This window comes from Mycteria americana, unplaced genomic scaffold, assembly GCF_035582795.1.
Source record: "Mycteria americana isolate JAX WOST 10 ecotype Jacksonville Zoo and Gardens unplaced genomic scaffold, USCA_MyAme_1.0 Scaffold_232, whole genome shotgun sequence".
NCBI lineage: Eukaryota > Metazoa > Chordata > Aves > Ciconiiformes > Ciconiidae > Mycteria > Mycteria americana.
The window spans coordinates 5305-32144 of NW_027445571.1; the positions used below are offsets into that span (position 1 = coordinate 5305).

Consider the following 26840-nt stretch of genomic DNA (forward strand, 5'->3'; position numbering starts at 1 on the left):
AAAAAAAGTGTGTGTGGCCCCCCGCCCCCCCCGCTGCCAGGGACCCGGGCCTCCGGGCCCCACGGCGGCCTCCGGGCCCCACGGCGGCGTCCGGGCCCCCCCGCCCCCCCGGCGTGGGGCTGGGGGTGCGTGGGGTCCTTCACTGCCCGTCGGCCTTGGGCTTCTTTGGAGCGGATTTCCTGGGAGGGGGGGGGAAGAGATGTGGGGCCGCCCCAGAGCCGTGCCCCAGAGCCGTGCCCAGCCCCACGGCGCCTCCCTGACCCCCACCTCCAGCCTCATAGCAATGAAGGCAGCCCCCCCAGGCCCCCTCCACCCGCCCCTGACCCCCCCCAGCCCCACAGACCCCCCCAAGCAACAGAGGGAGCCCCCCAGCCGCCCCCCAGCCCCCCCCCGACCCCCAAGCCCCCCAGCCCCACTCACATGTCGGGGGACGAGAGCGGCCGCTTGCTGGCGGGTTTGGCCACGGATCCGTCCTTGCTGGACTCTGGGGGGGCAGAGGGGGAGGTGAGGGGCCCGGACGCCTGGGTCCGCCCGCCCCACACCCTCAGGGGGCCCCGACATCTGGGGCGGCCCCCCAAGCCCCCCCCCAGCCCCGTGCAGGAGAGCCGCAGCCCGCGGTGGGGCTCCCCATCGTCCCGGAGTGCTGCTGGGGCGACCCCAGCACCCAGCCCCACGGCTGACCCCCACGTCCAGCCCCATGGGGACCCCCACGGCACCTTGCGGCCACCAAACCCCCAGGGCGCGGCCGTAGCCCCTCTCCTCGCAGGCGGCGAGGGTCCCGCGCTCCCCCGGAGCCCCCCGTACCCAGCCCCACGGAGAACCCTGCCACGTGGGGCAGCCCCACAGAGGACCCCCACACGTGGGGCAGCCCCCCTCTCACCTTGCGGCCACCAGACCCCCAGGGCGCGGCCGTAGCCCCGCTCCTCCTCGCAGGCAGCGAGGGTCCCGCGCTTCCCCGGAGCCCCCCGTACCCAGCCCCACGGAGAACCCTGCCACGTGGGGCAGCCCCACAGAGGACCCCCACACGTGGGGCAGCCCCCCTCTCACCTTGCGGCCACCAGACCCCCAGGGCGCGGCCGTAGCCCCGCTCCTCCTCGCAGGCGGTGAGGGTCCCGCGCTCCCCCGGAGCCCCCCGTGCCCAGCCCCACGGAGAACCCTGCCACCCTGCCACGTGGGGCAGCCCCACGGCCGCCCCCCGCCTCACCTTGCAGCCACCGGACCTGCGTGGCGGGGCCGTAGCCCTTCTCGTTGCGGGCGGCGATGCGGAAGATGATGGCGGGCTTGGTGGTGTAGTCGATGTGGGCGGTGGAGAGGCTGCCGGACTGCACCAGGCAGGAGGGGCTGGGCCCGCAGTAGACCCGCATGAAGGCCAGCTGGGCCGGCGACCCCTTGGGCTCGGCGGCCCCCGGCCCCCCGGCCGCCCCCTGGATGGCCAGGTACACCGAGTACTCCACGATGCGCCCCGAGGTGACCGAGGGCGGCTCCCACGTCAGGTGGGCCCCGTCCGGGCTCTGCGGGGAGGAACGGGGCTCAGGCGAGGCCGTGGGGCTCAGGCAACGCCGTGGGGCGGGGAAGGGCGCTGTGGGGCTCAGGGAACGCCGATGGGGCTCAGGGAAGGCCGTGGGGCGGGGAAGGGCGCCGTGAGGCGGGGAAGGGCGCCGTGGGGCTCAGGGAACGCCGTGGGGCTCAGGGAAGGGCACCGTAGGGCTCAGGGAAGGCCGTGGGGCGGGGAAGGGCGCCGTGGGGCTCAGGGAAGGCCATGGGGCGGGGAAGGGCGCCGTGGGGCTCAGGGAAGGCCATGGGGCGGGGAAGGGCGCCGTGGGGCTCAGGGAAGGCCGTGGGGCGGGGAAGGGCGCCGTGGGGCTCAGGGAACGCCGTGGGGCGGGGAAGGGGGCCGTGGGGCACGCGGGCGGGGAGGGACAGGGAGGGGGCTGGGGGGGGGAGGGCAACACGCGCGTCTGGGGACGGGGACACGGCTGGGGACAGGGAGTCCGGGGGGGACAAGGGTTCGTCGGGGGGGCGGGGTTGGGGACGGGGATGTGGCAGTTGGGGGACAAGGATGGGGACACGTTTGGGGACAGGGACGCAGCTGGGGGGGGGGACACAAAGATGAGGAGGTGGGGGAGGGACAGGGATGTGGCCACGGGGGACACATTTGGGGACAGGGAGTCCGGGGGGGGGACACAGGGACGTGCTGGGGACAGGGACACAGCAGCTGGGGGGGGACAGAGCTGGGGACAGGGATGCATCAGTTTGGGGACAAAGATGAGGACGTGGCGGGGAACGGGGACGCGTCGGCTGGGGGACAAGGATGGGGACACGTTTGGGGACAGGGACGCATCGTTCTGGGGACAAAGCTGCGGGCGGGGATACGTTGGCTGGGGACACAGTTGGGGACAGGGCCACGTGAGCGGGGACACAAGGATGGGGACAGAGCTGGGAAGGAGGCCACGTCGTTCGGGGGACGGAGTTGGGGACGTGGCGGGGAACGGGGACGTGTCACTTGGGGCACGGGGACACACTTTGGGGACGGGGATGTGCCAGCTGAGGTGACAGGGATGGGGACACAGGGATGGGGATGTGGCGAGGGACAGGGACGCATCACACGGGGGACAGTGGGGGACAGGGACGCGTCAGCTGAGGGGACAGGGATGGGGACACGGGGATGGGGACATGGTTGGGGACAGGGAGGCGTCACATGGGGACACAGGGACAGGGATGCGGTGGGGGACAGGGACAGGGATGGGGACACAGGGATGGGGACAAGGAGGTGTCAGCTGAGGGGACAGGGATGGGGACACAGGGACAGGGACGCGGTGGGGGACAGGGATGTGTCAGATGGGGGACAGGGATGGGGACACAGGGATGCAGTGGGGGACAGGGAGGCGTCACATGGGGACACAGGGATGGGGACGCGGTGGGGGACAGGGAGGTGTCACACGGGGGACAGGGATGGGGACAGGGACGTGTCAGATAAGGGACAGGGATGGGGACACAGGGATGGGACACAGGGACGCGGTCACAGGGACGCGGTGGGGGACAGGGAGGTGTCACACGGGGACACAGGGACGGGGACACAGGGACGGGGACAGGGATGTGTCAGATGGGGGACAGGGATGGGGACACAGGGATGGGGACACAGGGACGCATCAGCTGAGGGGACAGGGATGGGGACATGGGGATGCAGTGGAGGACAGGGAGGCGTCACACGGGGGACGGGGATGGGGACACGGGGATGGGGACACGGGGATGGGGACACGGGGATGGGGACAGGGACAGGGAGGCGTCACACGGGGACACAGGGACGGGGACACAGGGACGGGGACGTGGCGAGGGACAGGGACGCATCACATGGGGGACAGTGGGGGACAGGGAGGCGTCAGCTGAGGGGACAGGGATGGGGACACGGGGACGGGGACGTGGCGAGGGACAGGGATGTGTCACACGGGGGACGGGGATGGGGACACGGGGATGGGGACACGGGGATGCAGTGGGGGACAGGGAGGCGTCACACGGGGACACAGGGACGGGGACACAGGGACGGGGACACAGGGACGGGGACAGGGAGGTGTCACATGGGGGACAGGGATGGGGACAAGGATGGGGACACGGGGATGGGGACACGGGGATGGGGACACGGGGATGGGGACACGGGGATGCGGTGGGGGACAGGGCGGTGTCACACGGGGACACAGGGACGGGGACACAGGGACGGGGACGTGGCGAGGGACAGGGACGCATCACATGGGGGACAGTGGGGGACAGGGAGGCGTCAGCTGAGGGGACAGGGATGGGGACACGGGGACGGGGACGTGGCGAGGGACAGGGATGTGTCACACGGGGGACGGGGATGGGGACACGGGGATGGGGACACGGGGATGCAGTGGGGGACAGGGAGGCGTCACACGGGGACACAGGGACGGGGACACAGGGACGGGGACACAGGGACGGGGACAGGGAGGTGTCACATGGGGGACAGGGATGGGGACAGGGATGGGGGACAAGGATGGGGACACAGGGATGGGGACACAGGGATGGGGACACGGGGATGCGGTGGGGGACAGGGCGGTGTCACACGGGGACACAGGGACGGGGACACAGGGACGGGGACAGGGAGGTGTCACATGGGGGACAGGGATGGGGACAGGGATGGGGGACAAGGATGGGGACACGGGGATGGGGACACGGGGATGGGGACACGGGGATGCGGTGGGGGACAGGGCGGTGTCACACGGGGACACAGGGACGGGGACAAATCCGGGGCGGGGGGCAGGGGCGCACGGGCCGCGCCACAGGGCACGCGAGGGGAGCGGGGCACAGAGGCGGGGGCCGGGGAGGGGCGGCCGCGGCGCCGTGGGTCGGGCCGTGGGGCGGGCCGTGGGTCGCGCCGTGGGGCGGGCCGTGGGTCGCGCCGTGGGTCGCGCCGTGGGGCGGGCCGTACCTTGCTGATCTTGATGGCGCAGGGGGCGCCGGGGAAGCCGGGCAGGCAGGTCTTGAAGGCGGAGAGGTCGGAGAAGGGCCCGCGGCCGCAGGCGTTCAGCCCGGCCACCCGGAACTTGTAGGCCGTGCCCGGCTGCAGCTCCTGCCGCCGCAGCTGGGAGTGGTCCGGGACCCCCGACCCCTCCTCCTGCGGCGGGGACGGCGCGGTGGGGACGCGGCGGGGACGGCCACCCCCTGCCGCCCGCCGGCCGGGGAGGGGGGGGGGGGACGGGGACGGGACACGGGACGACGTGGGGACGGCGGGGGGATGCGGGATGCCCGTGGGGACGCTGGGGGGGACGTGGGACGGCCGTGGGGACGTCAGGAAGGGCGTAAGGGACGCTGGAGGGACATGGGACACCCGTGGGGACGTCAGGAAGCCCCTAAGGGACACCCCAGGGACAGGGGACATCCGTGGGGACATCAGGAAGGGCGTAAGGGACAACCCAAGGACATGGGACACCCATGGGGACATCAGGAAGCCCCTAGGGACATTGGAGGGACAGGGGACATCCGTGGGGACGTCAGGAAGGGCATAAGGGACGCTGGGGGGACATGGGACACCCATGGGGACATCAAGAAGGGCATAAGGGACAACCCAAGGACGTGGGACACCCATGGGGACATCAGGAAGCCCCTAAGGGACACTGGGGGGACAGGGGACGCCCATGGGGACATCAGGAAGGGCATGAGGGACACTGGGGGGACATGGGACACCTATGGGGACATCAGTAAGCCCCTAGGGGACACCCATGGGGACATCAGGAAGCCCCTAAAGGACGCTGGAGGGACAGGGGACGCCCATGGGGACATCAGGAAGGGCATAAGGGACAACCCAAGAACGTGGGACACCTATGGGGACATCAGGAAGCACCTAAGGGACACTGGGGGGACACGGGACACCTATGGGGACGTAGAGATGCTCCTAAAGGACATCAGGAAGGGCGTAAGGGACACCCCAGGGACATGGGACATCCGTGGGGACGTCAAGAAGGGCGTAAGGGACAACCCAAGGACGTGGGACACCCATGGGGACATCAGGAAGCCCCTAAGGGACACTGGGGGGACAGGGGACGCCCATGGGGACATGAAGATGCTCCTAAGGGACACTGGAGGGACACGAGGACATCAGGATGCCCATAAGGGACATTGGAGGGACCTGGGACGTCCACGGGGACATCAGGATGCCTTTAAAGGACGTGGGACACCCATGGGGACATCGGGAAGGCCGTAAGGGACACGGGAGGGACGGGGGACACCCGTGGGGACATCAGGGTGCTCAAGAAGGACATTGCAGGGACGTGGGATGCCCGTGGGGGCATAAAAATGCTCGTAAGGGACATGGGACGTCCATGGGGACATCGGGATGTCCCTAAGGGACATGGGAGAGATGTAGGACACCCGTGGGGACACCAAGATGTCCATAAGGGACATCAGGAAGCCCATGAGGGACACAGGACAGCCATGGGGACACCAAGATGCCCATGAAGGACACCAGAGGGCCACAGGCCACCTGTGGGGACACCAGGAAGCCCATGAGGGACACCAGAGGGCCACAGGCCACCCGTGGGGACACCAGGAAGCCCATGAGGGACACCAAGATGCCCATGAGGGACACCAGAGGGCCACAGGCCACCCGTGGGGACATCAGGAAGCCCATAAGGGACACCAGGAAGCCCATGAGGGACACCAAGATGCCCATGAAGGACACCAGAAGGCCACAGGCCACCCATGGGGACACCAGGAAGCCCATAAGTGACACCAGGAAGCCCACGAGGGACACCAAGACGCCCACGAGGGACATCAGAAGGTCACAGGACATCTGTGGGGACACCAAGACGCCCATGAAGGGCATCAGAAAGCCCATGAGGGACACCAGAGGGCCACAGGCCACCCGTGGGGACACCAGGAAGCCCATGAGGGCCACCAGGAAGCCCATGAGGGACACCAGAGGGCCACAGGCCACCCATGGGGACACCAGGAAGCCCATAAGGGACATCAGGAAGCCCATAAGGGCCACCAGGAAGCCCATGAGGGCCACAGGCCACCCGCGGGGCCACCAGGAAGCCCCCGAGGGACACGGGGACGCCCTGGGGACACTCACGTCGGCGGAGGGGGCGTCCTCGGGCGGCAGGAAGTAGTGCGTCACCATCATGGTGGTGCCCTTGATGACGCCCACGTCGAACCACTGGTTCTCCTTCTTGGCCAAGGCCTTGGGGGGCTGCGCCGCCGGGTCCGGCTTCTGGGGGGGGGGGGTCACAGGGACGTCACCCCCCGTGCCGGGACACCCCCCCCCCCCCCCCGCCCCCGGCCACCGCCACCCCCCCCCGACTCACCACCGGGGCGCTCTCGATGCCGTTGGCCACCTCGGCCAGGGCGGTGGCCGCCTGCAGCTTGGCCGGGCTGGGCCCCACCACGGGCTGGGGGGCCACGAAGGCGCTGGAGGGGGCCAGGCCTGCGGGGAGGAGAGCTTGGGGCAAGAGGCTTTTTTGGGGGGGGGGGGGGGTGTTCTTTGGGGGAAAAGGGTTTTTTGGGGGGAAAAGTTTTTTTTGGGGGGGGGGGAAGGGTTTTGGGGGGGAAAAGGGTTTTTTTGGGGGGGGGGGGGGGAGGTGTTTGGAGGAAGGGAGAAGAGAAAGAGGTTTTGGGGGGGGGAGAGGTTTTGGGGGGGGATTTTTTTTTGGAAGGGGAAAAGCTTTTTTTGGGGGGAAAGAGGTTTTGGGGGGGGAAGAGGTTTTTTTGGGGGGAAGAGTTTTTTGGAAGGGAAAGAGGTTTCTTGGGGGGGGAAAGAGGTGTTTGGGGGAAGGGGGAGAGATTTGGGGGGGAAGAGGTTTGGGGGGGGAGGTTTTTTGGGGGGGAGAGAGGTTTCTTGGGGGGGAAAAATTTTTTTGGGGGGAAGAGGTTTTTTGGGGGGAAGAGGTGTTGGGGGGGATGTTTTTTTGGAAGGGGAAAGCTTTTTTTTGGGGGGAAAGCGGTTTTTTGGGGGGGAAAGGTTTTTTTTTGGAAGGGAAAGAGGTTTCTTGGGGGGGAAAGAGGTTTGGGGGGGGGGAGAAGTGTTTGGGGGAAGGGGGAGAGATTGGGGGGAAGAGATTGGGGGGAGGGGGAGAGGTTTGCGGGGGGAATTTTTTTTGGAAAGGGAAAAGCTTTTTTTGGGGGGGAAAGAGTTTGGGGGGGGAGAGTTTTTTTGGGGGGAAAGAGGTTTCTGGGGGGGGGAAGGTTTTTTTTGGGGGGGGGAAGGTTTTTGGGGGGGGAAGAGGGAGAGGTTTGGGGGAGGGAATTTTTTTTTTGGAAGAGGAGAAGCTTTTTTTGGGGGGGAAAGAGGTTTTTTTGGGGGGAAGAGCTTTTTGGGGGGAAGAGTTTTTTGGGGGGAAGAGTTTGGGGGGGGGGGAGAGGTTTGGGGGGTCGGTCCCCACAAGTCCCCCCCGCCCCTGTTCCGCAGGGCTCCCGTGCCCCCCCCCCCCCCGCCCCGCCCCGCAGGGGCCCCCGCTCTCACCGTCGGCGGGGGGGGGCAGGGCGGCGGGGGGGCCGGCGGGGGGGCCCAGCTCCCCCAGCCCGTTGGCGTCGGCGGCCGGGTCGTTGAGGCTGTCGGCGGGGGCCAGGGCCTCGGTGGGGAGGTGGGGGGGGCAGGGCGGGGGGGGCGGCGGCGGGGGCGGGGCGGGGGGCTGGGGGGCGGCGGGGGGGGGCGCGGGGGGGGCGGCGGCGGCGGCGGCGGCCGCCTCCTGGAGCTGCTGCTGCTGGACCAGGGCCGCCAGCTCCTGCTGCGTCAGCACGATGGGGATGGCCCCCCCCGGCCCCTCCGGCCCCTCCGGCCCCAGGGGGCCCAGCTCCGGGGGGGCCCCCCCCGGCTCCCCGCTCTCCAGGGGCTCCGCCGCGCCTGGGGGGGGGGACGGGGACGCGGTCAGGGGGCGACGCCGCCCCGAAAAACGCCCCCATCCCCCCCCCCCCTGCTGCTGCTGCTGGGGGGACCGGGGCCACCCCCCCACCCCCCCGTCCCGTGGGGCCGGGGCCGCTGCAGGGCTGGGACCAGCAGGAGCACGGGGCCACCAGCCCTGGGAGACCAAGGTCACCGTGGCCCTGAGGTCACCGTGGCCCTGGGGCCACCACCCCCACGGGACCAAGACCCCTGGGACCCCTGGGACCGTGGGACCAGGGCCACCACCCCCACAAGACCGGGGCCACCACCCCCACGGGACCAGGACCCCCAGGACCGTGGGACCAGGGCCACCACCCCTGTGGGGCCACCACCCCCATGGGACCAAGACCCCCAGGACCATGGGACCCCCAGGACCGTGGGACCAGGGCCACCACCCCCACAGGACCGGGACCCCCATAACCATGGGACCAGAGCCACCACCCCCACGGGACCAAGACCCCCCAGGACCGTGGGACCAGGGCCACCATGACCATGGGACCGGGGCCACCACCCCCACGGGACTGGGACCCCCATGACCATGGGACCAGGGCCACCATGACAATGGGACCGGGGCCACCACCCCCACGGGGCCACCACCCTCATGGGAACAAGACCCCCATGACCATGGGACCAGGGCCACCATGACAATGGGACCAGGGCCACCACCCCCACGGGGCCACCACTCTCATAGGACCAAGACCCCCATGACCATGGGACCCCCAGGACCATGGGACCGGGGCCACCACCATTATGAGACCAAGGCCACCGTGACCGTAGGACCAGGGCCACCACCCCCATGGGGCCACCACTCTCACGGGACCAGGGCCACCATGATGATGGGACCGGGACCACCACCCCCATGGGGCCACCACCCCCGTGACCATGGGACCAGGGCCACCACGACCATAGGACCAGAGCCACCAGCCCAAGACCGGGGCCACCATCCCCACGGGACCAAGACCCCCATGACCACGGGACCGGGGCCACCACCGCCATGGAACCAAGACCCCCATGACCACGGGACCGGGGCCACCACCGCCATGGAACCAAGACCCCCACGACCATGGGACCGGGGCCGCCACCATCCCGGACCCAAGACCACCCCCCCACGGGGCCACCGGCCCGACGGGGCCACCGGCCCGGGGCGGCTCACCCATGACGGCCTGCTGGGCGGCCTGCAGCACGGCCTGGATGGCCAGGGCCTGGGCCTCCTCGCTGGCCGCCGCCTGCGCCGCCGCCTCCGCCGCCGCCGTCACCGCCAGCTCCTCGGGGGTCAGCCCCGTCACCACCAGCGCCGGGGGGGCCGCGCCCCCCGCCGGGCCCCCCAGGGGCGCCTCCGCCATCAGCTCGGGGGGCAGCCCCAGCCCCTCGGCCTCGCCCCCCGCCGCGCCGACGGGGGGCCCGGGGGGCAGCACCACCACCGCCAGCGGCTCCGGCGAGCCGGGGGGGGCCGCGCCTGCCGCCGCCGCAGCCGCCGCCGCGACGGGGGCCGGCGGAGGGGGGGCGGCCGGGGGGGTGGCGGCGGGGGCCGGCGGGGGGGTGGCGGCGGGGGGCTCGGGGGGCGGCTGGGGGTCCCCGGCGGCGGCGGCGGCGCCGGGGGGCTCGGGGGGGGCGGGGGAGGGCTCCGTCAGCGACGAGATGCTCTGGGGGGAGGAGGGGAGAGGAGGTTGGGGGGGACACGGGGACACGGCCCCCCCGTGGGAACAGCCCCAGCCCGGGGCCCTCGACGGCCCCCAAGGGCCCAAAGCCACCCCGAGGCCCCTCACGGCCCCCCGAGGCCCCCAAGGCCCCCCAGCGCGTCCCCAATGCCCCCCCATGGCCCCAACGCCCCCCCCCGTGGCCCCGATGCCCCCCCCATCGCGTCCCCAATGCCCCCCCATGGCCCCAAAGCCCCCCCATTGTGTCCCCAAAGCCCCCCATGTCCCTTAGTGCTCCCCATAACGTCCCCAACGCCCCCCATCGCGTCCCCAATGCCCCCCCCATGACCCCAATGCCCCCCTATAGCCCCTAAAGCCCCCCATTGTGTCCCCAACGTCCCCCCCCATGGCCCCTAATGCCCCCCATAATGTCCCCAAAGCCTCCCTGTAGCCCCTAATCCCCCCCATTGTGTCCCTAAAGCCCCCCATAATGTCCCCAAAGCCCCCTATAGCCCCCCAATGCCCCCCATAATGTCCCCAATGCCCCCCCATGGCCCTTAATGTGCCCCATTGTGTCCCCAGTGCCCCTCTATGGCCCCCAAAGCCCCCCATAACGTCCCCAAAGCCCCCCATAATGTCACCAAAGCCCCCCCATGTCCCTTAGTGCCCCCCATCACGTCCCCAATGCCCCCCCCCATGGCCCCAAAGCCCCCTCAATGGCCCTTAATGCCCCCCATAATATCCCCAATGCCCCCCCCATGGCCTCTAATCCCCCCCATTGTGTCCCCAGAGCCCCCCATGTCCCTTAGTGCCCCCCATAATGTCCCCAAAGCCCCCTATAGCCCCCCAATGCCCCCCATAACGTCCCCAATGCCCCCCCATGTCCCTTAGTGCCCCCCATCACGTCCCCAATGCCCCCCCATGGCCCCAAAGCCCCCTCAATGGCCCTTAATGCCCCCCATAATGTCCCCAATGCCCCCCCCATGGCCTCTAATCCCCCCCATTGTGTCCCCAGAGCCCCCCATGGCCCTTAATGCCCCCCATAACGTCCCCAATGGCCCCCCATGGCCATTAATGTCCCCCATTGTGTCCCCAATGTCCCCCTATGGCCCCCAAAGCCCCCCATTGTGTCCCCAAAGCCCCCCATAACGTCCCCAAAGCCCCCCATTGTGTCCCCAAAGCCCCCCCCATGGCCCTTAATGCCCCCCATAACGTCCCCAATGGCCCCCCATGGCCATTAATGTCCCCCATCGTGTCCCCAAAGCCCCCCATAACGTCCCCAAAGCCCCCCATAACGTCCCCAAAACACCCCCCGCCCCCGGTTATGCCCCCCGGCCCCCCTCACCGGCACGGCGGGCCCCGGCGCCGGCGTGGACTGGGTGACGGTGGTGACGGCCCGGGGCTGGGGGGTCCCCGTGACGCTGGGGCCGGGGGGGCTGGGGGTGCTGGGGGGAGCCCCCTCGCCCGGGGGGGGCTCCGGCTCCCCCTGCCCGTTGGCGGCCGGCGGCGGGTCTGCGAGGAGAACGGAGGAGGGGGGGTGAGCGGGGTGACCCCCAAATCCCGACACCCCCCCCTCCTCCCCCCCCAGGGCGGACGCGGCACGCCCCCCCCCCCGCGGCGTCACCTTGGTTGGCGCCCATGCTGGAGGTGACGGTGGTGGCCGTGTGGGTCGTCCCCGTCTCGTGGGTCTCGCAGGGGGGGTTGGAGCAGCCGTGGGGGGGCAGGGGGCTGGGGGGGCCCTCGGGGAGCGCCGGGGGGGCCCCCTCGGCCGGCGTCATGGTGGTGCCGGTGGCGGCCGTCTGCAGGGTCTGGCAGGGGGGGGAGCCCTGCTCCGGCCCCCCGCTCGTGCCGGCCGTGGTGGCCGTGTTGGTCGTCCCCGTCTCGTGGGTCTCGCAGGGGGGGTTGGCGCAGGGTCGCGGTCCCGCGGCGGCGGCGGCGGCGGCGGCCGTCCCCGTCTCGTGGGTCTCGCAGGGTCTCGAGCCGGCGGCCGTGGTGGTGGTGGCCGTGTTGGTCGTCCCCGTCTCGTGGGTCTCGCAGGGGGGGTTGGCGCAGAGCCTGGACGCCGCGGTGGTCACCGTGTTGGTCGTCCCCGTCTCGTGGGTCTCGCGGGGGGGGTTGGCGCAGGGCCGCGTCCCCGCCGCCGTGGTGGTGGTGGCCGTGTTGGTCGTCCCCGTCTCGTGGGTCTCGCAGGGGGGGTTGGCGCAGGGTCGCGTCCCCGCGGCGGCGGCGGCGGCGGCCGTCCCCGTCTCGCGGCTCTCGCCGGGCGGGCTGGAGGACGCCCAGGGCGCGGCGTCGGGCGGGCGGTGGGTTTGGCACGGCTGGTTTTCCTCCCCCGTCCGGTCCCCGCGGGCGCCGGGGAGGACGACGACGGCGGCGGCGGCGGCTACCGACATGGTGGTGCCGGTGGCCCGCTGGGTTTGGCACGTGGCGCCGGGCGGCTCCGCCGGCCCGCGGGGGGGGCAGGAGCGGGCGGTGGTGGGGGTGCTGGTGGTGCCGGTCTCGTGGGTCTCGCAGGGGGGGTTGGCGCAGGGCCGGGGGCCGGCGGGGGCCTCCCGGCAAACCCGCGGCGTCATGGTGGTGCCGGTGGCGGCCGTCTGCTGGGTGGGGCAGGGGGCCCCCGGCCGGGCGGCGTCGCGGGCGTCGGCGCAGAGGCGGGCGCCGGCGGCGGTGGGGGTGTTGGTGGTGCCGGTGTCGTGGGTCTCGCAGGGGGGGTTGGAGCAGACGCGGACCGCGCCGGCGGCGGCGGCGGGGGGCAGCGGCCCCCCCTCGGGCCCCTCGCAGACCAGCTGGAGCTGGGGGGCGGGGGCCAGCCCCCCGCCCACGTTGGCCACCAGGCTGGTGGTGGGGGTGTTGGTGGTGCCGGTCTCGTGGGTCTCGCAGGGGGGGTTGGAGCAGACCAGGGTGACGGTGCCGGCCCCCCCCTCGGCCTGGCCGGAGTCGGGGAGGGGCCCGGCGGCCGCCGGCTGCTCGGTGGTGGGGGAGGCCAGGATGGAGACGGGGAGGTCGTGCACCGGCTGCGCCTCCACCCCGCTGGGCGTCGTGATCAGCGTCACCTGCGTGGGCTGGGACACGGGCTGCCGCCCCGCCGCGCGTCACCGGGGGGGCCCGGACCCGCGCCGACCCCGACCCCGACCCCGGCCCGCAGCAGCCGCACCGGCGTCGCCCTCCCCCCCAAATCCGCGGGTCCCCGCCGCCTACGCCAAAACGGGGGCTCGTGGCGAGCCGCGGGGCGCTGCCGCCGCCGCGTCGTGCGTGTGTCGTCGTCCCCCTCCCCGCCCCCCCGTCTCCCCGGTGGCCCGCGGGGTCCCGGCGGTGGCCGCGTCCCCGTCCCCCCCCCCCCGCTCACCTGCATGGTGATGGTGGGGGTGCCGAGCCCGCCGGCGGCCGTCATGGTGGTCTGGGCGGCCGAGACGGTGATGGCGGCGGGGTTGATGACCTGGCTGGAGAGCGTGGCGATGGTGCCCAGCGTGGTGATGGGGGTGGCCAGCGAGGCGGTGGCACTGTGGCCCCCGGCCCCCGCCAGGCTGGTCGACACCGTGCCCGTCACCGTCCCCAGCGTGGTGACGCCTGCGGGGACACCGACGGCGGCATCAGGGGGAGGCCCAGAGCCGTAAGCGGCCGCGGCGACGGCGCGGCGACGGCGGCGCTTACCCGTGGTCCCCTTGACCACCAGCGTGGTGACGGTGGGCTTGACGGCCGAGACGGTGACCGGCGTCACCAGGCGGACGCCGCCCATGGGCACGGTGCGCAGGATGGTGCCCGGCTGCCCGGGGGCTCCCTTAAGGACCACCTGGGTTTGGGGGGGACACGCGGGAGGTGACGGGGGGCTCGGGGGGGGGGACGCGGGGGGGTCCCCGGGGACGCGGCCCCCCCCCCCCCCCTCACCTGCGTCACCCCTTGCTGGCCGTGGCCGGTGGCCAGCTTGGGGACGGCGGTGATGATCTTGGCGGGGGCGCCGGTGCCCGACGTCATGACCTTGGTGGTGATGATGGTGATGGGCGACTTGATGCCGGGGCTGCTGGTGACGCCTGGGGAGGAAGAAGGGGGGGGGGGGTGACACACGTGCGCGTGCGGGGGGGACACGGGGAGGTGCGCGCGTGTCCCCGTCCCCCCCCGCCCCGCCCCGCGGCGTCCCGGCGCTCACCGGTGGCTCCGGACTGGGTGATGATGGCGGACATGGGGATGGTTTTGATGATGGTGGTGGTGCCGGGTTTGGTGGTGCTGGGGGAGACGCTGCTGATGCCCAGGATGGTGGGCTTGGCCCCCCCCGCCCCCGCCTGCGTCGTGGTCAGGATGGTGGTGGGCTTCCCGTCCCCCGACGTCACCAGCTTCAGGATGGTCCCCGCCGGCAGCGGGCCCTTCGTCTGCAAGGGGGGGGGTCAGCGGGGGGGGGGTCTCGGGGACGAGTCTCAGGGACGAAGGGGAGGGGTCTCAGGGACGGGGGTCCTGGGTACAAGGAGGGGGGTCTTGGGGATGAGAGGGGGGTCCTGGGGATGGTGGGGGGGGGTCTCGGGGATGAGTCTCTGGCACAAGGGGGGGGGCCTGGGGACGAATCTTGGGGACAAGAAGGGGGTCTCAAAGATGGGGGGGGAGGGGTTTGAGAACGATGGGTGGGGGGGGTTTTTGAAGACAAAGATGGGGGTCCCAGGGACAGGGGGTGTCTCGGGGATGGGGGGGGGGGAGGTGTCTCAGGGACGGGGTTCCAGGGACGAGTGGGGGGGTCCCAGGGACGAGGGGGTCCTGGGATGAGGGGGGGTCCCAAGGACGGGGGGTGTCTTAGGGACGGGGGGGGGTCTCAGGGATGGGGTCCCAGGGACGAGGGGGGGGGGTCCCCAGGACGAGGTCTCAGGGACGAGGGGGGGGTCCCAGGGACGAGGGGGGGGTCCCCGGGACACGGGGTGTCTTGGGGATGGGGGGGGGGGGGGGTGTCTCAGGGACAAGGTCTCAGGGACAAGGGCGGGTCCCCAGGACGAGGTCTCAGGGACGAGGGGGGGGGTCCCAGGGACGAGGGGGGGGGTCCCAGGGACGAGGGGGGGGTCTCCAGGACGAGGTCTCAGGGACGAGGGGGGGGTCCCAGGACAAGGGGGGAGTCCCCAGGACGAGGTCTCAGGGACAAGGTCCCAGGGACGAGGGGGGGTCCCAGGGACGAGGGGCGGTCCCAGGACAAGAGGGGGGTCCCAGGACAAGAGGGGGGTCCCCGGGATGAGGTCTCAGGGACGAGGGGGGGTCCCCAGGACGAGGTCTCAGGGACAAGGTCTCAGGGACAAGGGGGGGTCCCCGGGACGAGGTCTCAGGGATGAGGGGGGGTCCCCGGGACGAGGTCTCAGGGACGAGGGGGGGTCCCCGGGACGAGGGGGGGTCCCACCTGGATGATCTGGGTGACGGGGCCGGTGGACGCCTGCCCGGTGACGGCCGAGCTCTGCACGGGCTTGGTCTGCACCACCGACATCACCTTGCCCAGGTTCGAGATCTGGGGGGCAGCGTCAGTGACCCCCCCCCCCCGGCACCGGGGGGAAGCGGGGGGCTCAGCGACCCCCGGAACCCTGCGTCCCCCGAAGGGGGGGGGTTTAGGGGTCGAGGGACCCCCAGCGCCTCCCACGCTGGGGTATTTGGGGGGGCGCTGACCCCCCCACGACTCCGGGGGGGGCGTTAGGGGGGTCGGTGGCGACCCCCGAATCTGGGGCACTGAGGGGTCAAGTGACCCCCAAGGCCCCTACGGCCTCCAGAAGGGGGGTGGGGAGGGGGTAGGGGGGCAGCACTGGGGGGGAGGGGGACACCCCCAGCCCCCCCAGACCCGGGGTGTTTATGGGTCAAGGGACCCCCATGACCCCCAAACCCGGGGTGTTTATGGGTCAAGGGACCCCCAGGACCCCCAGCCCCCCCAGACCCGGGGTGTTTATGGGTCAAGGGACCCCCAGGACCCCCAGCCCCCCCAGACCCGGGGTGTTTATGGGTCAAGGGACCCCCAAAGCCAGAGTGTTTACAGGCTCGGTGCCCCCCAGCCCCCCCAGACCCAGAGTGTTTATGGGTCAAGGGACCCCCAGAACCCCCAAAGTTGGGGTGTTTATGGGTCAAGGAACCCCCAGGACCCCCAAAGCCGGAATGTTTACAGGCTCGGTGCCCTCCAGCCCCCCCAGACCCGGGCTGTTTATGGGCCAAGGGACCCCCAGCCCCCCCAGCCCCAGGCTGTTTATGGCTCAAGGGACCCCAGGGCCCGGGGCCGGGTTTTGGGGGGCTCACCCCCTGCCCGGGGGGGGGCGGGGGGGGGGGGCACTCACCAGGGCGCTGCCCCCAGGGACGGAGATGGGGCTCTTGACGAGGGTGATGGTCTTGGTGACGCCGCCCACCACGGTGGTCATCACCTGCGCCTGCTGGGCCACCGTCACCGTCCCCGACTTGTGGACGGTGATGATGGGGCGCGTGGCCGCGTTGGTGGCGGGGGCCGTCCCCCCCGCGGTGCCCACCTGGGCCGCCGCCGTCTTCAGCATCCGGGTGGCCGGGTTGCTCACCTGGGGGGCGAGGGCACGGAGGCAGGGGTCTCGCACCCCCGGGGGTGTCCCCGGCCCCCCCCCCCGGCCCCGGCCCCGGCGCCGCCGCGGCGCCTTACCATGACGGGAGAAGAGGCCACCTTGACGGTGGCCGGCAGGGTGGTGGTGCCGGGCGAGACGGCCACCGTCTTGACGATGGTGGCGCCGGCGGGGACGCTGAGCACCGTGGGGGCCGAGGCCGGGGGGATCTTCTGGGTGGCGGCCGCCGCCGCCGCCAGCGCCGCCATGCCGCTCATCTGGGGGCTGCTACCGATCACCTGGGGGGGGGGGACACGACGCGAGGGGTGAGGGGGGTCCCCACGTGTCCCCTCTGCGTCCCCTCCCCGCGTCCCCCTGTACCCCCCGCCTCTGATTTTGCCCCCCAGGTCCCGTGCCCCCCCCACCCCCCACCCCGTGTCCCCCCCCGTGACTCACCGTGCCCTGGGGACTCTGGGTGGGCACAACCATGCGGACGCCGGCGGGCAGGGACGTCACCGTCACCGGGGCTTTGCCGGGCTGCCCGGCCGAGCGCACCGTCACCAGGGGGGGCCCCGCCGTCGCGGCGGGGGGACCCGTCACCTTCAGCACCGCCGGGACGCCTGCCGCGGGGGTGGGGGGCGTCACGCGGAGCCTGACCCCCCCCAGTGTCCCCAGCCCCTCCCCTGTCCCCCCTCCTCGCCGCGTCCCCGCCCTGCCGCTCCTGCGTCCCCCAACGCGTCCCCGACCCGCCGTGTCCCCGTCCCCAGCCCCTCCTCATCCCCCATACGTCCCCACGTCCCCCCCGCGTCCCCTCGGCTCCCTCCCGTCCCTACCTGCTCTGTGTCCCCGCATCCCCCGTGTCCCAGCGTCCCCCGCACCCCCTCGTATCCCCCTGTCCCCACATCCCCCCACATCGCTGCTGTGTCCCCCCATGTCCCCACGTCCCCCCACGTCCCTCCTCTGTCCCTATATCCCCCCTGTCCCCCCAGAGTCACTTCCCTGTCCCCACATCCCATGTCCCCCTATGTCTCCCCATCCCCCCATGTCCCCGTATCACCCTGTCCCCACGTGCCTGCCCCACATCCCCCCCACATCCCTGTATCCCTTATGTCCCCACATCCCCCCCCGTCACTCCCGTGTCCCCACGTGCCTGCCCCACGTCCCCCCCACGTCCCCGTATCCCTTATGTCCCCACATCCCCCCGTGTCCCCACATCCCCTCTCCCCACATCCTCCCCGTGCCCCATATCCCGTTTCCCCCCTACGTCCCCCCGTATCCCCCGTCTCTCCTATGTCCCCTCGTCCCGCTGCGTCACTCCCGTGTCCCCGCAGCCCCGTGTCCCCCCCACATCCCCCCCCCATGTCCCCACATCCCGTCTCTCTGCCATGTCCCCGCTTCCCCCCGTGTCCCCCTCACGTCCCCCCATCCCCGCCATGTCCCCACGTCCCCGTGTCCCCACCAGCCCCCTGTGTCCCCCCATCCCCCCCCATATCCCCACATCCCCCCCCTTATGTCCCTGCATCCCCCCCGTGTCCCCCCATCCCCGTGTCCCCCCCATCCCCGCACCCCCCCGTGTCCCCCCATCCCTCTCCTTATGTCCCTGCATCCCCGTGTCCCCCCCCATCCCCACATCCCCCCATGTCCCCCATGTCCCCGTGCCCCCCCCATCCCCACACACCCCCGTGTCCCCACATCCCCCCCCGTGTCCCCACATCCCCCCCTTATGTCCCTGCATCCCCCCGCGTCCCCCCCCATCCCCACACCCCCCCGCGTCCCCCCCCAGCTCACCGGGGGCGCGTGCGGCGGCGGCGGCGGCCCCGCCGAGGGGGGCGGCGGGGGGCCCGGCGGGCAGCACCTGCAGGGCGGTGGCGGGGGGCGCGGCGGGGGCCGGGGGCGCGGGCGGCGGCGGCGGCAGCAGGGTGAGGCCGACGGGTCCCAGGGCCTGGGGGGCCGGGGGGGGGCCGGGGGCGGCGGCGGCGGGCGCGGGGCTCTTGGGGGGGTTGGCGGGGACGGAGGGGACGGGGGCGGGGGCGGGGGAGGCGGCGGCGGGGATCTCGTACTTCTGCAGCTGCAGCAGGTAGGAGTCGGCGGTGGGCACCGGCCCCCAGCTCACCTCCAGCGACGTGGTGTTGGCCCGCACCAGCTGCACCCGCGCTGGCGCCGGCGGCCGCTCTGCGGGGAGAGGGGGTGTCGGGGGGGGGGGGGGGGGAGCTGGGGACCCCCGGGACGCTCCCGGGTCTCCCTGCGACGCCCCCGGCCCCGGCCCGGGGCGCCCCGTGGTGCTGGGGTGGGCCTGGGGACACCCGGGACACACCCGGGGACCCCCAATCCCCCTCCCCGGGCACCCCACGGCTCCGGGACAGACCTGGGGACCCCCAATCCCCCTCCCCGGGCACCCCACGGCTCCGGGACAGACCTGGGGACCCCCAATCCCCCTCCCCGGGCACCCCACAGCTCCAGGGACAGACCTGGGGACCCCCAATCCCCCTCCCCGGGCACCCCACGGCTCCGGGACAGACCTGGGGACCCCCCTGGACCCCCCCGTCCCCCTCCCGGGGCACCCCACAGCTCCGGGACAGACCTGGGGACCCCCAAAACACCCCGATCCCCATCCCAGAGCACCTCGCTATCCTGGGAGGGGCCTAGGGACACCCAGGGCAGACCTGGGGACCCCCCCCGGACCCCCCCCGTCCCCCTCCCGGGGCACCCCGCTATCCTGGGATAGACCTGGGGACATCCAGGACAGACCTGAGGACCCCCAATCCCCCTCCCGGGGCACCCACAGCTCCGGGACACACCTGGGGACCCCCCCGGACCCCCCCTGTCCCCCTCCCAGGGCACCCCACAGCTCCGGGACAGACCTGGGGACCCCCAAAACACCCCCATCCCCATCCCGGGGCACCCCGCTATCCTGGGACAGACCTAGGGACACCCAGGACAGACCTGAGGACCCCCAATCCCCCTCCCCGGGCACCCCACAGCTCCGGGACAGACCTGGGGACCCCCCCGTTCCCCCCCCGGGGCGCTCCGTAGTCCCAAAAGGGACGCGGGGCCCCCCAGAGCAGACCCGGGGAGCCCCAGAAGAGCCCGGTCCCCAGCCCGGGACGCCCCGCAGCTCCAGGGTGGCCCCAGGGACCCCCCCCCCCCCACCCAAGGCCGCACCCGCAGGCCGGGCCCCCCCCCCGGGAGCCCCCCCGACTCACCGGTCTCGAGGTACCAGAGGTCCTTGCAGCAGACCTGGTTGTTCCAGGCCTTGCGGTAGCCGTCCCGGCCGCTCCAGATGTAGAGGCGGGTGGTGATGGCCACGGCGCAGTGCCCGGCCCGCGCCCGCGGCACGTTGTCCTCCAGCGTGTCCATCAGGATGGGCTCCCACGCCATGGAGTCTGGGGGGGGGGCGCGGCTCAGGGCGGGGGGCACGCGCGCGGGGGTGCCGTGTGTCGTTCCCCCCCCCCCCCCCCCCCCCCGGGTGACGGTGGGGAGCGGGGCGGGGGGAAGATTTGGGACGGCGCGGCAAAGCATGCCGGGGAAAAAAAATGGGGTTTGGGGGAGCGTTGGCCGGGTTGGGAGAGGTTTGGGGGGCTCGGGGAGAGGTACGGGGGGCTCAGGGAGCTCAGGGAGAGGTTTGGGGGGCTTGGGGACAGGTATGGGGGTCGCCAGGAGAGGTCTGGGGGTCTCAGGGAGCTGAGAGAGAGGTTTGGGGGGCTCGGGGAGAGGTACGGGGGGCTCAGGGAGAGGTTTGGGGGTCACCAGGAGGAATCTGGGGGTCTCAGAGAGCTGAGAGATGTGGGGCTCAGAAAGAGGTACAGGGGTCTCAGGAAGAGCTTTGGGGGTCACCGGGAGTCCAGGGAGAGGTTTGGGGGGCTCGGGGAGAGGTATGGGGGTCTCTGGGAGGAGTTTGGGGGTCTCGGGAGAGGTATGGGGGTCACCGGGAGGGGTCTGGGGGTCTCAGGGAGCTGAGAGAGAGGTTTGGGGGGCTCGGGGAGAGGTATGGGGGTCTCTGGGAGGAGTTTGGGGGTCTCGGGAGAGGTATGGGGGTCGCCGGGAGGGGTCTGGGGGTCTCAGGGAGCTGAGAGAGAGGTTTGGGGGGCTCGGGGAGAGGTACAGGGGTCTCGGGGAGAGGTTTGGGGGTCACCGGGAGCCCAGGAAGAGGTTTGGGGGGCTCGGGGAGAGGTATGGAGGTCTCTGGGAGGGGTTTGGGGGGCTCAGGGAGAGGTATGGGGGTCACCAAGAGGGGTTTGGGGGGCTCAGGGAGTTCAGAGAGAGATTTAGAGGTTCGGGGACAGGTATGGGGGTCGCTGGGGGGAGTCTCAGGGAGCTCAGAGAGAGGTATGGGGGTCACTGGGAGGGGTTTGGGGGTCTCAGGGAGAGCTTTGGGGGGCTCGGGGAGAGGTATGGGGGTCACCAGGACAGCTCTGGGGGTCTGACAAAGCCCAGGGAAAGGTTAGGGGGGTCTTAGAAGGTGTTTGGGGGGGTCTGGGGGTCTCTCCAGGAGGCGTTTGGGGGTGTTGGGGAGCCCAGGGAGAACTTTGGGGGTCTCAGGGGGAGGTTTGGGGGGGTCTGGGGGTCTCGGGGAGCTCAGGGGGAGGTTTGGGGGGACCTGGGGGTCTCTAGGAGGGGTTTGGGGGTCTCAGGGAGCTCAAGGAAACGTTTGGGGGTCTCAGGCGGAGATTTGGGGGGACCTGGGAGTCTCGGGGAGCTTGGGGGGGTCTCATGGAGTGATTTAGGGGTCTCAAGGGTCTCCAAAATAAGCCTGGGGGTCTCGGGGAACTCAGGGAGAGATCTGGGGGGGCTCAAAGGGACGTTCAGGGGTCTTGGGGAAAGGCTGGGGGGGTCTTGAGGAGTTTGGGGAGAGGCCTGGGGGTCCTGGGGAGCTCGGGGAGAGGTTTGGGGGTCCCGGGGGGAGGCCTGGGGGTCCTGGGGAGCTCGGGGAGAGGTTTGGGGGTCCCGGGGGGAGGTTTGGGGGTCCCGGGGGGAGGCCTGGGGTCTCGGGGAGCTCGGGGAGAGGTTTGGGGGTCCTGGGGGGAGGCCTGGGGGTCTTGGGGGGAGGCCTGGGGAGCTCGGGGAGAGGTTTGGGGGTCCCGGGGGGAGGCCTGGGGGTCTTGGGGGGAGGCCTGGGGGTCCTGGGGAGCTCGGGGAGAGGTTTGGGGGTCCCGGGGGGAGGTTTGGGGGTGCCGGGGCCCCTTACCCAGGTTGAGGCAGGCCAGGGTGTTGGTGCACTTCCACTCCTTCTCGTGGGTGGCCACCTTCACGTCGTCCATGACCAGGGGCACCCAGCCCCCGAACACGTACATCCTGGGGGGGGGCAGCGACGAGGGGGGGGGGGGGTCAGGGGGGGGGGAGGCCGCGGGACCCCCGTGGCATCCCGAGGCGGGGCGGGGGACCCCCAGCTCGGGGCGTTAAAATAACCGCAGCGGGGAGACGGAGGGGCACCCCGCTCCCCCCCACCCCCACCCCCCAGCGCGATTACAGGGGGACGGAGGAACCCCGCACCCCCCCCCGGGGACAAAAGGGGGTCCGGGGCACGCGGGGGGACCCCCCGGGCCGTCGCCGGGGCGGGGGGCCCGGCCCCCCCCGACTCACTTGTTGCCGATGGTGGTGGCGGAGTGGAGGCTGCGGGGCAGGGGGGCCACCCCGCTCAGGCTGGGCTTGTTCCAGGTCAGCGTCTCTGCCGCCGCCGCCCCCCCGAAACGACAAAAAGTGAGGAAAGGGCCCCAAAAACCGCCCCCCCCCCCCCCTCCTCCGGCCCCCCCCCGGCTCACCGATGTCCAGGGTCCAGAGGTCGCCCAGGCGGCAGCCGCTCATGCCGCCGTAGATGACCAGCCGGGACTTGCGGCTCTCCCGCTCGGTGTAGACGACGGCCGTGTGGGACTCGCGGGGGGGGGGCAGCACCCCGTAGGTGATGGGGATGTCCCAGGCCACCACCCCCGAGCCCGGGCGCAGCTCCAGGATGTATAGATCGTTTAGGTACCTGCGGGAGGGGGAGAGACACGGACACACACGGCCTGTGAGGGAGCTGGAAGCACGGGGGGGGGGGGACTGCGACACCCCCAAAAAGGTCTCGGGGGGGCCGGGGTATTGCTTGGGGCTCCCTTGCCATGTAAAGAGTCCTGGGACCCCCCCCCCCCAAAATGCACCTGGGGTGTCCCCAGTGTCACCCACACCCCCCCTGAGGCACCCAGGGGTCCCTGGCAACCCCCCCAAAATACACCTGGGGTGTCCCCAGTGTCACCTGCACCCCCCCCTGAGGCACCCACGGGTCCCTGGGACCCCCCCAAAATGCACCTGAGGTGTCCCCAGTGCCACCCGCACCCCCCCTGAGGCACCCAAGGGTCCCTGGCACCCCCCCCAAAATACACCTGGGGTGTCCCCAGTGCCACCCGCACCCCCCCTGAGGCACCCAGGGGTCCCTGGCACCCCCCAAAATGCACCTGGGGTGTCCCCAGTGCCACCCGCACCCCCCCTGAGGCACCCAGGGGTCCCTGGCACCCCCCCAAAATGCACCTGGGGTGTCTCCAGTGTCACCCGCACCCCCCCTGAGGCACCCAGGGGTCCCTGGGACCCCCCCAAAATGCACCTGGGGTGTCCCCAGTGTCACCTGCACCACCCCTGAGGCACCCAGGGGTCCCTGGGACCCCCCCAAAATACACCTGAGGTGTCCCCAGTGCCACCCGCACCCCCCCTGAGGCACCCAGGGGTCCCTGGGAACCCCCCCTCCCCAAAATGCACCTGGGGTGTCTCCAGTGTCACCCGCACCCCGCCGCCCCAGGCACCCAGGGGTCTCTGGGACCCCCCCAAAAAACCCTCAGGGTTTTCCAATGTCACCTATGCCCCCCCTGCCAGGCACCAGGGGTCCCTATGATCCCCCCAAAAAACACCCCGGGTCTGGGGTGTTCCCTGTGCCCCCACCCCCGAGGCACCCAGGGGGCCCTGTGACCCCCCCAAAACCACCAGGGGTGCACCTGACCCCCCCAAAAAGCACCCCGGTGCCCGGGCACGTCCCTCTAACCCCCCCAAAAAACCACCCCAAGGGTCCCTGTGCGCCCCCCAAAAAGCATCCCGGTGCCTGGGATGCTCCTGTGACCCCCCCAAAAACCACCCGGGGTCCCTGTGTGCCCCCCAAAAAGCACCCCGGTGCCTGCATGTCCCTGTGCCCCCCCAAAAACCACCTGGGGGTCCCTGTGAGCCCCCCCAAAAGCACCCAGGTGCCCGAGATGCTCCCCATGCCCCCCCAAAACCACCCAGGGGTGCGCACGCGCCCCCCCAGAAGCCACCCCGGTGCCTGGGATGTTCCCCGTGCCCCCCCCAAAAACCACCCGGGGCCCCTATGACCCCCCCAAAAAGCACCCAGGTGCCCGAGATGCTCCCCGTGCCCCCCCAAAACCACCCAGGGGTGCACACGCCCCCCCCCAAAAGCCACCCCGGTACCTGGGATGTTCCCCGTGCCCCCCCCAAAAACCACCCGGGGCCCCTATGAGCCCCCCAAAAAGCATCCAAGTGCCTGGGATGTTCCCCGTGCCCCCCAAAACCACCCAGGGGTGCGCACAGCCCCCCCCCAGAAGCCACCCCGGTGCCCAGGGGTCCCCGTGCCCCCCCGCCCCACCCCCCCCCGCGGTACCGGGGGGATGTTGTTCTTGGGGTCCTCGCTGTCGTTGGCCAGCCCCCCAAAGAGGTAACACTTGTTGCCCACCAAGGAGAAGCTGTGGCCCAGGCGGGGGCAGGGGGGGGGCCCGTTCTTGGGGGTCTTGGCCTTCAAGCGCTTCCACTCCCAGCGCTAGCCTGGGGGGGCACACGGACAGACGGACGGGGAGGGGGGGTCAGGCGAGGCAGGGGGCGGGGGGGGGAGGGGTCGCCCCGCCGCGGCGCACCTGCAGCTCGTAGAGGTCGTTGCTGTACTTGCCGTACTCCACCATGCCGCCGAACACCAGCAGCCGCGTGCCGTCGCAGACGAAGCCGTAGGCGGCGCAGCGGGGGGGATGTCCCCCGCACCGCCGGGATGAACCACTGGTTGGTGGCTGGGGGGGGGGGACACGAAAGGGGGAGGGGAGGTCAGCTTGGGCGTGCGGGGGAGGGAAAGGGTTAATATGGGGGGGGGGGGGGGGGGGGGCCGCAGGGCATGTTGGGATGCTGGAGGACCTGCCCCCCCCCCCCCCGCCGCGTCTCCATGGGAACGGGGTTAATGCTGGGGGGGGGGGGGGGCACCTATGGAGTTTGTCAAGGGCCTGGGGACCCCCCCTGGGGAGACACGGGGACCCCCGTGTCTGGAGAGCGGAGCCCCCCCGGGAGCCCCCGACCCAAGTGACCCCCAGCAATGCTCTGCCCCCCCCCCCGAGCCCCCATGGGGGTATCCCAGCCCCCAGAGCCCCCCCCATAGGGATACCCCAGCCCCTCAGAGCCCCCCAGCCCCCCATAGGGATACCCCAGCCCTTCAGAGCCCCCCCCAACCCCAGAGCCCCCCCATAGGATACCCCAGCCCCCCCCCCCCCACCCTATGGAAATACCTCACCCACAGAGCCCCCCCAAGCCCCCCTATACGGATTCACCGCCCCCCCCCCCCCCAAACCCCCAGAGCCCCCCGTGGGGATACCCCGCCCCCCCAAACCCCCCACATGGGATACCCCAGTCCCCCAGAGCCCCCCCCAAACCCCCAGAGCCCCCAGACTCTCCTATGAGGACCCCCCACACCCCAGAGCCCCCCAAACTCCCCTATAAGGACACCCCCAGAGGCCCCCCCCACTCCCCTATGAGGACCCCCCCGCCCCCCCCACTCCCCTATAAGGACCCCCCCCACTCCCCTATAAGGACCCCCCCCACTCCCCTATAAGGACACCCCTGCCCCCCAGAGCCCCCCCACTCCTCTATAAGACCCCCCCACCCCCCCCACTCCCCTATGAGGACCCCCCTGCCCCCCCACTCCCCTATAAGCACCCCCCACCCCCACAGAGCCCCCCCCCTCCCCTATGAGGACCCCCCCATCCCCCAAACTCCCCTATGAGGCCCCCCCCGCCCCCCAGAGCCCCCCCTCCTCTAGGAGGACCCCCCCACCCCCCAGAGCCCCCCCCACTCCCCTATGAGGACCCCCCTGCCCCCCCCACTCCCCTATAAGCACCCCCCCACCCCCCCAGAGCCCCCCCACTCCCCTATGAGACCCCCCCACCCCCCAAACTCCCCCTATGAGGCCCCCCCAGCCCCCCAGAGCCCCCCCCTCCCCTATAAGGACCCCCCGCCCCCCAGAGCCCCCCAAACTCCCCTATGAGGCCCCCCCCAGCCCCCCAGAGCCCCCCCTCCCCTATAAGGACACCCCCCCCCCCCAGAGCCCCCCAAACTCCCCTATGAGGACCCCCCCCGCCCCCCCCCCTCCCCTATGAGCCCCCCCCTCCCCTATAAGGACCCCCCCGCCCCCCAGAGCCCCCCCCACTCCCCTATGAGGACCCCCCCGCCCCCCCACTCCCCTAATAAGGACCCCCCCCACTCCCCCAGAGCCCCCACATTCCCTATGAGACGCCCCCACCCCCCAGAGCCCCCCCACTCCCCTATAAGGACCCCCCGCCCCCAGAGCCCCCCCCACTCCCCTATGAGGACCCCCCCGCCCCCCAAACTCCCCTATGAGGCCCCCCCCGCCCCCCCACTCCCTATGAGCCCCCCCCACTCCCCTATAAGGACCCCCCCGGAGCCCCCCCCGCCCCCCGGGCTCACCCGTGTTGTAGACGTGCAGCTCGTCCACGATGCCCTCGTTGCCGCCGCCGAAGACCACGATGAGCTCCTTGATGGCCACGGCGCGGTGGCCGTGGCGCGGCCGGGCACGGGCCCGGACCAGCCCACCACCCGCTTCCAGCGGGGCTGCAGCGCCGGGGGGGCCGCGGCTCCCCGCGGAGGGGACCCCCCCCCGGGGCCGGGGCCGCCATCCGCCCCCTCTGCCTCTCCTGCAACGGGGAGGGGGTCAGGGCCGGGCCCGACCACCGCGGCGGGCATCGCCCCCCGGCCCCGGGGCTTCCCGCGCCCCGCAATTAACCGCCCGCCTAATTACCCCGCTGCCCCCCCCCCGGGGCACGAATCCACCCCCCCTCCCCCCACGGAGATACCCCCAGGGTGGGCAGTTAGCCCCTGGCCACTGCGAGCCGCTCCCGGGCAACCGCCCCCAGGGCGGGCAGTCACCCCCCCCCCCCGCAGTGCAACTGCCCCCGGGGGGGGCAATGGACCCGGCCCCCATTAGCAGTTGCCCCCGGGGGGCGATGGATCGCCCCGGCACTGCAATTACCCCCCCCACGCACTGCAGTTGCCCCCGGGCACGCAATTACCGCCGCTAATTGC

General features: G+C 71.9%; 1 protein-coding gene across 1 annotated transcript; it reads right to left on the minus strand.

Annotated features, from left to right (window-relative positions):
* HCFC1 (host cell factor C1) lies at positions 1-26501 on the minus strand. The gene is given in 28 exon segments (XM_075489621.1): positions 1-179; positions 421-484; positions 1205-1511; positions 4442-4627; positions 6584-6721; positions 6816-6934; positions 7970-8350; positions 9543-10032; positions 11372-11538; positions 11651-13100; positions 13373-13593; positions 13678-13816; positions 13912-14054; positions 14171-14390; positions 15392-15496; positions 16305-16535; positions 16634-16831; positions 16989-17152; positions 18321-18704; positions 19736-19915; positions 21718-21824; positions 22113-22197; positions 22292-22501; positions 24150-24303; positions 24353-24506; positions 24508-24544; positions 26226-26327; positions 26330-26501. Coding segments are annotated over 28 exon segments (6348 nt in total). The 3' UTR covers positions 1-139.
* Positions 26502-26840: the final 339 nt, after the last annotated feature.